General features: G+C 40.0%; 1 protein-coding gene across 5 annotated transcripts in view; it reads right to left on the reverse strand.

Annotated features, from left to right (window-relative positions):
* dnajc13 (dnaJ homolog subfamily C member 13) overlaps positions 1-14,331 on the reverse strand; it is a 140,433-nt gene that overhangs the window by 14,259 nt on the left and 111,843 nt on the right. For all 5 annotated transcript variants that reach the window (XM_078539530.1, XM_078539533.1, XM_078539531.1 and 2 more), the window contains 3 exons: positions 8,024-8,066; positions 4,445-4,618; positions 2,226-2,405 (listed from right to left, as the gene is read on the reverse strand). In XM_078539530.1, the coding sequence (XP_078395656.1) occupies positions 2,226-2,405; positions 4,445-4,618; positions 8,024-8,066 (397 nt within the window). The remainder of the gene's footprint in view (positions 1-2,225; positions 2,406-4,444; positions 4,619-8,023; positions 8,067-14,331) is intronic.

Consider the following 14,331-nt stretch of genomic DNA (forward strand, 5'->3'; position numbering starts at 1 on the left):
AGACACCAAGGAGCAGGTAACAGCCCAAGTTTGTGTGGTGGGGGCGATGGAAGTTGTTAACTGAAGGAAGGAGCAGAATATTATGGCCGTACTAATTTGGGATTCAGTTATTAGAAAGATAGACAGCATCCTCTGCAATCACAAACAAGAGTCTCAAAATGGGTGTTGCCCACCTGGTGCAGGGGGAAGCAATAGCTTAAAGCAGCTATAAAGGAAATTGGAAAGGGAAAGTGAAGAACCAGTTGTTATGGCCCAGGACCAACGATATACAAAAGAGAGACAGTCCTGCTAAGGGAATATCAGCAGCTAGGAGCTAAATTAAAAAGTAGGATATCGAGGGTAATCGTCTTATCTGAGCAACGTGCTAACTGGCATAGGGACAAACAGATCAAAAAAAAGCAAAGGTGGTTGAAGGATTTGTGTGGGAAAGACAGGTTCCATTTCCTGGGACCAGTAGAAGAACAGGGAGGCACTGCACCACTGGGAGTGGCTGCATCTGAACCAGGCTGGAACAGGGGTCCTAGCTGAAAAGGACAAATAGGACTTTAAACCGACACAGGGGGCCGAGTGGAGGAATGGGGGTGTTCAGGTAGAAATAAAATTAAGTGAAATTAGCCAAAAGATGAAAAAGAGCAGAATCCAGGTTATGAAGTGTTAAAGACATGTACCAAGTTCAGAACAACAATTTACAGGAAATAACCGATATAAATGTAACCGAAGTGATGAAAAACAAGTGTGCTAAGACAAAAGGTGCGAGAAAACCACATCAAGGAAGAAGGCAAGGTAGGCTGATGCCCTAATAAGATTTCTATTACATAAATGGACATAGGATAAGGAGTAAGACAAGCAAATTTGAAGCACAGCTTCAGTTTAAAGGGAACGGCATTATGGCTATCATTGAGACCTGACTACTAGCTGGCCGTGACTAGCAGAAAAATGTTCCAAGTTATAAGATCTTTAGAAAGGACAGGGAAATTGGAAGGAAATCTAGCACAGGGAAATTAGAAGGAAACTTAGCAATATTGATAAAATGCACTATTATAGTGTGAGAGAGAGGATATCAGCAAGGGTGAGCAGAAGGTAGGAATTACATCAATTCCTCAGTTCAACCAAAAGATGCAAGCTTGGTGGGAGCTGTCTACAGACCTAATAGCTGTGATGAAAGTAGCAGGATGCCTAAATATTCAGATAAGAGAAACTAGTTGTAAAAACACTGATTATAATGGGAGATTAATTTTCACAGACTCTCAGAAGCAAAACAGCTAATATCTTTGTGCTGAATGTACACTTCCTGTATTCCATTGGGGTCAGTTGAGGGAGGAAGACAATTCATTTCTGATTTAATAGATTTTTAAAAGATTCTTTGAATGAAATATGGCTAAAGATTAACTAAAAGTTCAAACTGCATCTAACTGTCCAATCCAATCAATGCACTCATCAACACCCCCCAGGGATCATTTCATGGCTTTGGATAAACATTATTTGCATTGTTTAGGCAATTTCCTTTGACAGGCTGGTCTTCAAAACATGCCCACTTCTCAAAACAATTACACGAGTATAAAAAGACAGCTTATTTCACATATAAACAATTGGGTTTGTTTTGATGAGGCACACCGTTATAAAATTGGGCTCCATAAGCTTACATCTGTCTAATTTGCATTCTGTTTTTGCAGAGAAATAAGATGGAGTCTTTGAGAAATATTCAATCTCAAATTCCGGGCACTGTATTCAACTGCTAAGTACCTCACCTATACAGCTTACTTTTGTAAATAATTACATGAATAATCCTGTGTAATGGTTTCGTCAGTTAGAAAAAGTTGTCTAACAGGGCAGAAATTATTCAACTTCTGCAGTGACATGAAATGTCGTGGAACTCATCCAGTAACAGGTTATAGAAGTGGAAGGATTATCTGCCTTGCTTTATTCCATATACTAAAAATTGACATGCAATATACCATATACTAAACCCATATTTTAGATCAAAGGGAGCATGGGCTTGACGATGGAAGACATCTTGTAGTACAAATAAGCTGATGTATTAACAGCGACACAAAATCTGAAAAGACACGTGAGGGTGAAATGGAACTTAAATAGTATGAAACAAATCTAATATATGCAATGAGGGTTTCATTCTCAGAATCCAGTGATTAACAATATTAAAAATTGAAAGCTATAGAAGAAAAACAAAGTTGATATTTAAGCACCGAATTAAAATAAATCTTTACCTCATTGTCAGAAAGAGCATGAATGACCCGGATTGATGACTTGGGGATGGCATTGTTTTTGTGGTTCAGAGCCTGAATAACTTTAGGAAGGTGGCCTAATGGAGGTACCTGGTCTGCTAGCTGAGGCTGGGAATGAAAGAGGCAAACTGCTGCTGTGGTAACCGTTTCTAAAGTTTCACCCTGTGCAGAAAAACAGACCAATTACTAACATGTGCAAAGCATGGGCTTTCACTTCTCACTAGTTTATGAAATATAACCTGTTGAGACAAAAAGCTACACAAAAATTAATAAAAAGCCACTCAACCCAAACAGGCTGACCCCTTCCATGTAATCTCTCTGCAGAAAGCGTAAATAATTATTTATATCAGATGCATGGTAAAGCCAATCCATTTTGGCTCTGCTGTGAATCTACAGTGTATGAGAGAATCTTATGGCATTATTATTACATAGAATTCTATCGCACAGCAATTAGCCATTTGGCCTAACAGGTTTATGCTGATGTTTATTTTCTACATGTGTCTCCTCCCATCTCATCAATATATCCTTCTCTTCCTTTCTCCTGTATTTACCTATCTAGCTTAAACGCATCCATGCTATTTGCCCCAATCACTTCACAGGTCAGCAAGTTCCACATTCTCACCACTGAGTAGAGGTTTCTCCTAAGTTCCCTATTGAATATATAAGTGATTACCTTGCATGGTAGCCTTTAGTTTTAGGCTCCTGACACCAACCCCCCCACACACACACACAACCAGAAGTGTCCTCTCTATCAAACTCCTTCATTATATTAAAGGCTTCTATCAGGTCACCGCTCAATGTTCTCTTTTATTTAAAAAAAAATCAAAAAGCTCCAAGTGTGATCAGTCTTTCCTGTTAGTTGCACCCACTCAGTTCATGTCAACCACTTAAACCATTTTTGCACTTTCAGTACTTCTACATCCTTTTTGCAATATGGAGTCCAGAACTATGCACAGCACTGCAAGTGTGGTGTAACTGAGGCTCAAAAGAAGTTTAACTAGAGTTCAAAAGCAGAGAATTCATTTAGACAGAAACAAGCCCCAGTGCTTTGTTTGCACTTAAGAAGCAAATGCGATGTGAGAAAAACCTTTTCACACAGCTAGCGGTTCTGATCTGGAATGCATTGCCTGGCAGTGTGGTGGAGGCAGGTTCAGTCGAGGTATTCAAGAGGGCATTAGATGATTATTTAAAGAGAAACAACATGCAAGTTCACAGGGAAAAGGCAGGAGAATGGCACTGCGTCATAATGCTCATTCGGAGACCAGTGCAGACACAATGGGCCGAATGGCCTCCTGCACCATAACAATTCTGTGATGATTGGTTTACCTGCATAGCAGCTACTTAATGATTTATGAATCTATACCCCCTGATCCCTTTGCATCCTTGCTCAATTTAGGCTTTTATTTTTCAAGGAGACGACGACTGATCGAGGTATTCAAAAGGGAACTGGATTGCTATCTGAAAAGGAGGGAACGTGCAAGGTTACAAGGATAAGGCAGGGGAGTGGGGCTAGGTGGGATGCTCTTTCAGAGAACCAGTGCAGACTTGATGGGGCAGATGACCTCCTTCTGCATTGTAAAAGATACTGTGATACCTCCTTATTCATCCCACCAAAATACAACACCTCGCACTTAGCTATTGAAAATCACTTTTTTTTTAATGTGTTCATGGGATGAGGGCATTGCTGGCTAGGCCAACATTTATTTCCCATCCCTAATTGCCCTTGTTCAGAGGGCAATTAAGAGTCAACCGCGTAAGGACGGCAGATTTCCTTCCCTAAAGGACATTAGTGCACCAGATGGGTTTTTACAACAATAGACAATGGTTTCATGGTCATCAGACTTTTAATTCCAGTTTTTTTTATTGAATTCAAATTTCACCATCTGCCACGGGTCTGAGCATTACCCTGGGTCTCTTGAATACCAATCCAGTAACAATATCACTATGCCACCGCCTCCCCTGCTCGCCATTTATCTGCCCATTCTGTAAACTTGCTAACGTCTTATATTTTGGCATAGGCTTTTTCAATATTAATTATACCCCACAAATTTTGATGTTGTACTTGATAGTGTAGTTAAATTATTTCAGATGTGAACAATCCCTAAATATTCAAACGTTGCTTTCAAATTACACAGAACAGGTAATTTTTCTGCACATTCATTAGTACTGACATTAAATGATGTTTTCATTATTACACTTACATGAGGATTATTTGTTTCCAGCAGTTCTGTGAGTTTCTCCAGCAGTGCAACAAGGAATTCCCGTGGTTTACGAAGAACCCAACCAGGTTGTGCAATAAAGATCCTCAAGAAGACTCCTCCTACTGACAATTCATCTCCAGCTTCACTGTCGGCAACTGTAAAGTCCTCGGGCAACTGTAGCGGGTGGAGAACATTAGTTTTACACTAACAAAAGCATTTTCTCTCCTTTGCAGCCCCCACCAACTCAAACAAGCTATACTCTATTCCATAGTCCATGTTGCAGAGTAGGAAATTTATTTTACAACTTATTCCTACTTGTAATAATGTACTTGATGTGCAGTCAGCTAGGCCAGTTTCCCCTACTTTTCTGTGGGGAAACATCCAGCCTCCATCTGCACCTAGCCCTGATGATATCACTGCCAACATTGTAATCTTGATTGCAAACTCATGGCCTAAAAGTTGTGACTAAAACTTCGGGGCAATTGTGTTATACCGCTATTCTCTCAGGACAGTTTTAAGAACTGTTGTTTAAAAACAATGTTGAAATATGGTAGGTTTTCCTTGTCTATATGGATAATGTACAGTCAAATAGGATTAACACATATACCGCTGTTCCTCCTCCACCCATTATATCCCATATAAAATACAAGGTCCATGAGAAGTAAAGCTTTCTTCCTATGGCACACAAGACAAATGTCCACATTTTATGACTATGGATAGATAAAAGTTTAGCTAGCTGTAGCTGAAAGAGAACTCCTTTGTCTATGTCCAGGGAGTGGCCAACACATTAACGTGACAACATCTATCCGCATTTTCAGTGAGAGTTGCTGACTTTGTCGGTTCCACTGTTGGTACTAAAACTAGGTTAAAGTTGACTTGTTGGATAAGCAGCCTTTTTGAAGTGCAAGTAGTGTGGGTTGATATACGAGTTTTGTTTTGGCAAGGACAGGCCGAGTTTCTGTATGCAGAATTGGAAAGATCAAGAGTGGCTTGCAAATCTGGTGGAGTGGGCAACAACATTGCTGTCATCCACAAACCCTAGATCATTTATGTCTATGGTGGTCAGTTTAGTTTTGGCATGGAGGCAATGGAGGTTAAGGAGCTTTCCATCTAGGCATTTAGTATTGACACCAGATGGCAGATGATCTTTGATGAGCTGAATAGCCACTGTCAGGTAGATTGCAAATAGGAGGCTATCAGACAGCCTTGTTTGATCCTGGTCCAGACTTTGAAGTGTCTCTTTCAGATCTCTCACTCAAGACTTTTACAGTCATATCATCATGAAGCAAATGCAGGATTGTGAAAAAGTTTCTTGGACATCCAAATCTTTGGAGCACAATCCACAGAGCCTCTCAATTTACTGAGTCACATGCTTTAGTCAGGTCAATGAATGCAATGCATTTTTCTTGGATTTGTCTGGCAAACAAAACCATGTCAAAGGTTCCTCTGGAAGCTCTAAAACCACTGGGAGGACTTCCTTAGCCACAGGAAGGAGCAATTCAGGATATTTGGCCTGTCCTTGAATGTTGCCAAAACAAAACTCATACCAACCCACATATGATCAGCCAATTATTCCACCTCCCATATATGTTTAAGGAGACACTCTGGAGTATGTGGAACACTTCCCATAGCTTGGCAGCCACCTCACTCAAAAGGCCACCATTGACAAGGGGATCCAACACCAGATCGGCTCTACCAGTCATCGACAAACTATGGCAGCGAGCATTTGACAACAAAGACCTCCGCAAGTCAATCCAAGTCCTGGTGAACAAAGCAGTTGTTACCACACAACTGTACTGCAGTGAGGCCTGCAGTGTGTATCAACAATATACAAGGCTGCCAGAGAAACTCCACCAGCAGTGCCTCTGCCGCATCCTCTCCTCTGGATTCAATAGGAGGACTGCTGAACGAACATTAGTGTCCTTCTTGAAGCCTGCTCCACAAGCATTCAGGCAAAACTCCTGCAAAATCAACTTTTGTAGGCTGGTCACTATGTCCAGATGGTCGAAAAGCATCACCCCCATCAGATCCTGTTTTCTCAACTCTCAAATGGCCAACGTGCCAGTGGAGTACAAAGAAAATGCTTCAGACACTCTGAAGCTCTCCTTGAAGCATGGATGCATTGACATTAATGACTGGGAGGAGTTTGCTACCAATTGTTCAAAATAGCAACAACTTGTCCATCAAGCTGCATCACACTTTGACTCACAACATCCTAATGATGAGGCAGAGCATCAGCAGAGAAGGAAAGAAGAGGAAGCAAATTCTACGCTTCAGATCTCACTACCTCATGGGACGTCCTGCCCCATGTGCCCAAAGATGTGTGGGTCAAGAATCAGCTTGTTCAGTCACATGAAGACCCCATGGCAGAAATGAGAATTGAGGGACAACCAACGACTCAACGCATGCAAGTGGACAAATCTATTACTGGGTATGCTAAGGAACACTTTGAAAGATTTTTCAACATAAATACAGCACTTTGGCTGCTTATTTCAATTAGCTTGTAAAGTTTTGAACTCTAAGTGATTGACCCTAGGAATCACTTGGCTAACATAAATCAGCACATTAGGAAATCTACAAAGATCTCATCCACAAATCTTAACTAGACCGTAGAAGAAAAACATTCTGAAAGGAAGATTTTTTTGTTGTCCCTTGTGAACTGATTTTTTTTCCTCTATTTTAAGTATATGTACCATAAGTAACTTTTTAGTTCTTACTATTTCTATGTATTTTTTTTTCATAAATTAATTTTAGTCTGAATGTATATCAGTGGTGCTATGGCCACCTTTTATAGTAATGGATAGAAATAATGTGGAAAACATGTGTAATCCTAGGCTTGTTTACTGCAGTTAAGGTTACCTGCTAGTCCAATGGCTAGCTATTTCACTCAGCACATATTATGGTGCAGTTTTGGCTCATGAAGGGCTCTTATTTATGGAGACTGAGTCTTTGCTGGAAATACAAGCAAAGCAAAAACTATACCAGTCCTCTACAACATTAGGACCGAGAAAATTCACAAACGTCTATGTTGATTATATGTTAAATTCAGTATGTGAGGTGTGTGTTTCATTTACCTCTAATGTTCCTGAGTATCTGCATTTTGTGCGAGAAGCTTTCAAAGTTAAAGGTTATATACTATATAATGCAAGAGACGGAATTTATCACTGATTACACAATCTGACAACTAGGTTCTCAAATATTGTTCAAAATGTTTTGTTTTTTTCCTTCTAGCTCCCTTGGTTTTCTCAGTAACTGAAACTTCTGATGTTCAAAGCAAGGGTTTAAATTAAAATTTAAAATTGCATGATTAAATTTGTGTGTCACTTAATACATTCAAGCCAAGTTGATTCAGCTGATAGCACATTTTGGATAATAAAACTAGGCATAAGCGTGAAACTCAAGGGAAAGACATTAAATATCTGTTTTATAACTATAGATAGGGCAAAAAATGGGTATAGTTGAATGAGCAGACAAACCTAAGGGTGCAAATGCAAACGGATTTCTGGTATAAGTTACAGGAGAATGCATATTTATGTACTGCCTTTTCAAAAATATATAATTTATACAGTCTCTGCATACCTTCCAATTCACATCTGGATTGTCACGCTGTTGCTTGAAGTGGCTTTAAAAGAAAGAACAAATCTAGTTTAATAGAGAAGCCTCAGTTTCAATATAGCAGCACCACACTCTTACTTTGCATGGGTGAACCTTTGGAATTTATTGGTGGCACTGGGGAGCGGAATGTTTACAATTTTGAAGTCATAGTCCTAGAAATCCCATTTTTTTTTTCAGATGTACAGCAAAGGTTCCTTCCATCCTGCCTGCCCTTTAATAAGGACCACACTTCAACAAGACTGCACTGCACTAGGCATTTTTCCATTCCCACCAGCTTTTTTGTGGCTTGAGTGAAGGTTGCAAATTTAGTGTAAATTGGAAGAAGAGAGTCTGTTGAGTGTACCCTGGAACTGAACCCAGGCCCTGTGCGAAAAATCAACATCTAACACACTGCACCACCCAGTCTGACAAAATTAAACTCTAACTGATAACACTTAATCTTGAAATTAAGCTAGATCTTAATGCATCTAAAAAAAAATACTGCCCTTACTTACCTCAAGTTTTATTTAATCCATCTATTCTGAGACCCTGTGTAATAGTTCAGCCAAGAAACTCGTTTAACCGCTCTCTCCACAACAGTTTCCATATAGTCTTGAATATCTTAGCGTCATAGAAAGGGCAAAAAAAGTCTGTCTCTCCACATCATACCACACTTGAGCAAGAAGCCAGGTCAAATTTTCTACTTTTAACACAATGTTTCTCACACCATTGTGCAAATGTAAATCAATTCCCACAAATAAAAGAAATGGGTCATCAAAACTGAACATCCCAGGATGTTGTGTCCACAACATCATGTGGTTTCCTCCCTCACACTCCAACGTACATATACCTTGCTCTGTTAAAGCCTCTGCTACTTTGAAGGCAACTTCAGCACTAATTGAGGTGGGGAAAGATGAGCTGCTTCAATTAAGTAAAAAATCAAAAGCTAGGCAGGAGGAAGCTTTATACGTGGAAGCAAATTATATTCCAAAAAGGAATACACCACAAGGTAAGCAATCGTGAAGTAATGTCTTGTATATTTCTACATGGGAATCAAACATCAAGAATACACAAAAATAATTTAGAAACTAGTTTCAAAGCCAGCTTGGAACACCCGACTATCCCACCTTAAGCTATCAGTTAGATAATTGCTTTTCAAAAGGATGGCATTGGTGCAATAGTTACAGATGACCTTAGTTCAGAAGATCAGGATGTAGAATCAATTTGGGTGGAGATGAGGAATAGTAGGGGAATGTAGTAACTAGTGGGAGTGGGCTACAGGGTGCTTGTGATAAAGGGGCGGCAATAATAATGGTGATTTTAACCTATATATAAACTAGGAAAATCAGATTGGCAGTAGTAGCCTAGATGAGGAGTTCACAGAATGCTTTCAAGATAGTTTCATAGAGCAGCATGCCCTGGAACCAACCAGAAAGCAGGTGATATTAGACTTGGTATTGTTTAATGTGATAGGATTAATAATCTCAGAGTGAAGGCAGCCCTAGGTAGCAGCAAACATAAAATGATTGAAGTTTACATCCAGTTTGAAAGGGAGACTACTATTTTAAACTTAAATAAGGGCAATATTGTGGGCATTAAGTATGAGCTAGCTGAAGTGAACTCGGATACTAGGCTAGGGGATAGATCAATAGAGAAGCAGTGGCAGACATTTGAGGGGATATTTCAGAATACTCAGAATTTTCCTTTATAGTAGGAATATATTTACTCTAAGGGGAGGACCCACCATCCGTGGTTAACTAAAGTAGTTAAGGAAAGCATCAAACTTAAGTAAAAAGCATATAACTGCGCAAAGATGAGTGGCAGGTCAGATGATTGGTCAGAATATAGAGAACAGCTGAAAAGGTTAATCAGGAGAAAGAAATTAAAGTATGAGTGAAAGCTAGCTAAAAATATAAAAATAGATAGCAAGAGTTTCTACAGATATTTAAAAAGAAAATGAGTAAGTAAAGTGAGTGTCGGTCCTCTAGACAGTGAGAATGGGGAGTTAATATATATCAAGGGAACGGTGGATGAAATTAACAAATATTTTGCTTCTGTCTTCAGTACAGAGGATAGAAAAAACATTCCAGTAATAGCTGTAAATCAGGAGGCAGGGAGATGGGAACTTGGAGAAATTACAATCACTAGGGAATCGGTACTGAGCAAATTGATGGAGTGCCGGTTGACAAATCTCCAGGTCCTGATGGACTTCACCATAGGGTCTTAAAAGAGGTAGCTAATGAGGTAGTAGATGCGTTGGTGTTAATTTTCCAAAATTCTGGAAAGGTTCCATCAGACTGGAAAGTAGCAAATATAACCCCTATATTCGAGAAGGGAGAGGGGGCAGAAAACAGGAAACTATAGGTCAGTTGGCTTGACACCTGTCATGGGGAAAGTATTAGAATCGATCGTTTAGGAGGTTATAGCTGGGCACCTAGAAAAATTCAAGGGAATTGGGAAGAGTCAGCATGGTTTTGTGAAAAGGGAAATCTTGTTTAACCAATTTATTGGAGTTCTTCTGAAGTAACATGTGCTGTGGATAAAGGGGAGCCTGTAGACATGCTGTACTTGGATTTCCAAAAGGCATTTGATAAGATGCCACATCAAAGGTTATTGTAGAAAATAAAAGCTCATGGAGTAGGGGGTGACATATTAGCATGGATAGAAGACTGGTTGGCTGGTAGAAAACAGTGCATGCATAAATGGTTTTTTTTCCTGTTCGGGAGGATGTGATGTGTGGAGTGTGCAGGGCTGTGTGCTGGGACCTCAACCTCTTACAATTTATATCAATGACTTAATTGAGGGGCGTGAAGGCATGGTAGCTAAATTTGCAGATGACACGAAGATAGGTAGGAAAGTATGTTGTGAAGAGGACATAAGGAGATTGCAAACAGATATAGATAGGTTGAGTGAGTGGGCAAAAATCTGACAGATGGAGTATATGGAAAAATGTGAGTATTACTTAAATGGAGAACAGCTGCAGAATTCTGTGGTGCAGAGGGATCTAGGTGTTCTAGCGCATGAGTCACAAAAAGTTAATATGCAGGTACAGCAAGTAATTAAGGCAGCTAATGGAATGCCATCCTTTATTACAAAAGGAATTGAACATAAAAGTAAGAATGTTATGCTTTAGTTGTGCAGGGCATTAGTGGGACCACATCCGGAATAGTGTGTGCAGTTTGGTCTCCTTATTTAGAGGGTATAAATGCATTGGAGGCAGTTCAGAGGAGGTTGACTAGGTTGATACCCAAAATAAGTGGGTTGTCTTACGCAGAAAGGTTAGACAGACTGGACTTGTTTCCACTGGAGTTTAGAAGAACGAGGGGTGACTTGGCTGAAATATAAGATCCTGAACGGTATTGACAAGGTGGACATGGAAACTATGTTTCCTTTTGTGAGAGTCCAGAACTAGAGAGCAGAGCTTTAAACTTAGGGGTCGACTTTTTAGGAGAGAGATGAGGAGAAATTTTTTCTCTGTGGGTTCTGCGACTTTGGAACACTGCCTCAGAAGGCATTGGAAGCAGGGTCGTTGAATATTTTTAAGGTGCAGGTAGATAGATTCTTGTTTGGCAAGGGAATCAAAGGCGATCGGAGTGCATGGAAATGCAGAAATCAAAACTGAAACAGATCAATCATGATCTTATTTAATAGCAGAGCAGGCTCAAGGGGCCAAATGGCCTACTTCTGCCCCTATTTCGTACGTTTGTAAAATGTATCTGCCCTGCAAAACGAACACTGTCAGCGCCCAGGTTTTAGCCAATTAATAGTGGCACTATTCAGGAGGAGGCACCTTAGCTCAGAATAGAAACAGAGAACGGTAAAGGATTTTGGAAAGTTGGAAAGGCCGTCACCGATAACTAGATGCCACAACCTAGTGCTGAAGCTTTGCTTGTTTGTCCAAGTGAAAACAGCTAGGAAAGATTTAGTAACTAGTTGCAGATCATTCCTTGCTGCTCTGCTGCTTGTGAGCAGACCCTGTTCAACCAAAGGCACTCAAGGCATCAGGAATATTGCTCTGATAGTGTTGCAAAACATGAGATATTGACAAGGCAGAAATATGCAGCAAACTTTGGGAAATGGTTCCTCAGCAGCAGAGAAACCTGAAACCAACAGGAAGCTTTAAATTGAAATTTAAGCCAAGCAGCTTGACCCTGATTGGTCAAGGCTTTGCCCTGAGGAATGAGTCAGGCTTTCCTTGCAGTAGGATAAAAGCAAAAAACTGCGGATGCTGGAAATCCAAAACAAAAATAAAAATACCTGGAAAAACTCAGCAGGTCTGACAGCATCTGCGGAGAGGAACACATTTAACGTTTCGAGTCCGTATGACTCTTCAACAGAACTAAGGAAAAATAGAAAAGAGGTGAAATATAAGCTGGTTTAAGGGGGAGGGGGTGGGACAAGTAGAGCTGGATAGAGGGCCAGCGATAGGTGGAGATAGCCAAAAGATGTCATAGACGAAAAGGACAAAGGTGTTGAAGATGGTGATATTATCTAAGGAATGTGCTAATAGGTGACATTAAGGGTAGAAAGCAGGACGAGCAAGGTACAGATGGCCCTAGTTTAACTATTGGCAGTCTTACCCTGAATGTCCACTGATCTTAGTTTTTACAAGTGTCTCGTGATCATTTATGAACAGTCTTTTGGAAGTCATGAGGCTCCAGATTAAATAGTTTTCTGCATATATGGTTGGTATTTGGACTCTTGCATTTTCAACTGTGAGTTGGGTGACAGCATTTTAAGCAAAATTGCAAAATTTGTAGATTACACAAATGTAGAGGCTGAGCAAATGATTAGAAATGCAACCAAACTGTGATTAAACTAGATCAACATGCATCAGGTGCAATTTCTTGCCAACAAATACAACTTTAGTGTCCTTCTTGAAGCCTGCTCCACAGAGTTATCACAAATTGGAATAGTTGTGCAATATGATCAAGAGATGTTCAGAAGTTTTGGTACAAAATTTATAAAGCCATCGGCACAACAGTTGGCTATGGTAAAAAAAAAGGAAAATAAAATAAAACATTGCACTTAGAAAGGAAGAGTGCAAACCTGAAGTGGCTGCATTGTTGTGTAAGATGTTGGTCAGTTTCAATCTGCAATACAGTGTTCAGCGATTACTTAGTCACAGAAAGAATACCATCGCCTTGTGAGCAAATATGATTCCAGAAATTTAAGGCAACAGGAGAGGTAGAGAGGATGAATTTATTTTCTTGAGAGATATTTTTAAGTGTCCAACAGAATGAACAGAAATTGTCACTTATGAAGGATTCAAGTATCATGGAACATGAAACTAGGAAGTTAGGGAGGAGAGGCAGACCATTAGAAAGACTTGTGGAATAAGTTACAGAAAAATAATTCAAGTGAACAGAATAAGTTCAAAGGCAATTAGGAGTTTGCAGGGGCAGAAAAGACTGGAGAAACAGTGAGCAGGTAGATAGGTGGTAGGGCTAGTTTGCATTATGAAAGGTTTGTTTACAAGTCTCCATACAATAGAAGGATATAGAGTTTCATAAGAACATAAGAAATAGGGCGGGAGAAGGCCATACAGACCATTGAGCCTGCTCTGCCATTCAATATGATCATGGCTGATCTTGTGCTTCACTTTCCCAACTGCACCTCGTATCTCTTCATCCTTTGAGACACTAAAAATACTCTCTCTCAGCATTAAATATATTCAATGGTGAAGCACCCACAACCCTCTGGGGTACAGCATTCCTAAGATTCAAAACCCTTTGAGTGAAGAAATTTCCCCTCATTTCAGTTCTAACTGATCGGACCCTCATTCTGATACCCCACCTCGTGTTCTACATTCCCCAGCCAGGGAAACAACATCTCAATATCCACCCTGTCAAGCTCCTTCATAATCTGGAATGTTTCGATAAGATCATCTCTTATTCTTCTAGAGAATACAGACCCAATTTAGTCAGCTTCTCATCATTATACAACCCCCTCAACCCAGGGACCAATCTAGTGAACCTTCACTGTACTGCTTCCAATTCAAGTATATCCTTCCTTAAATAGGGAGACCAAAATCCCACATAGTATTCCAGGTGTGGTCTCAACAAAGCCCTGTGCAGATGTAGCAAGACCTGCATTCTTGTACTCCAATCCCCTTGTGTCATGAAGATATTAATGCAAATAATGTTACTGGAAATTATTTTAAATTGGACTTGTAGTAGGGTCTATGTCTGCGGGTGCGAGTGTGTGTGTCTTAATTGGATTAAAGCCAGCTAGTCTGGGTGCTTTGATGTATAGTGGTTTCGGGATGTTAAACAGTAAGGTAAAGGGTACAT

Source organism: Cetorhinus maximus, chromosome 3 (assembly GCF_964194155.1).
Source record: "Cetorhinus maximus chromosome 3, sCetMax3.hap1.1, whole genome shotgun sequence".
NCBI lineage: Eukaryota > Metazoa > Chordata > Chondrichthyes > Lamniformes > Cetorhinidae > Cetorhinus > Cetorhinus maximus.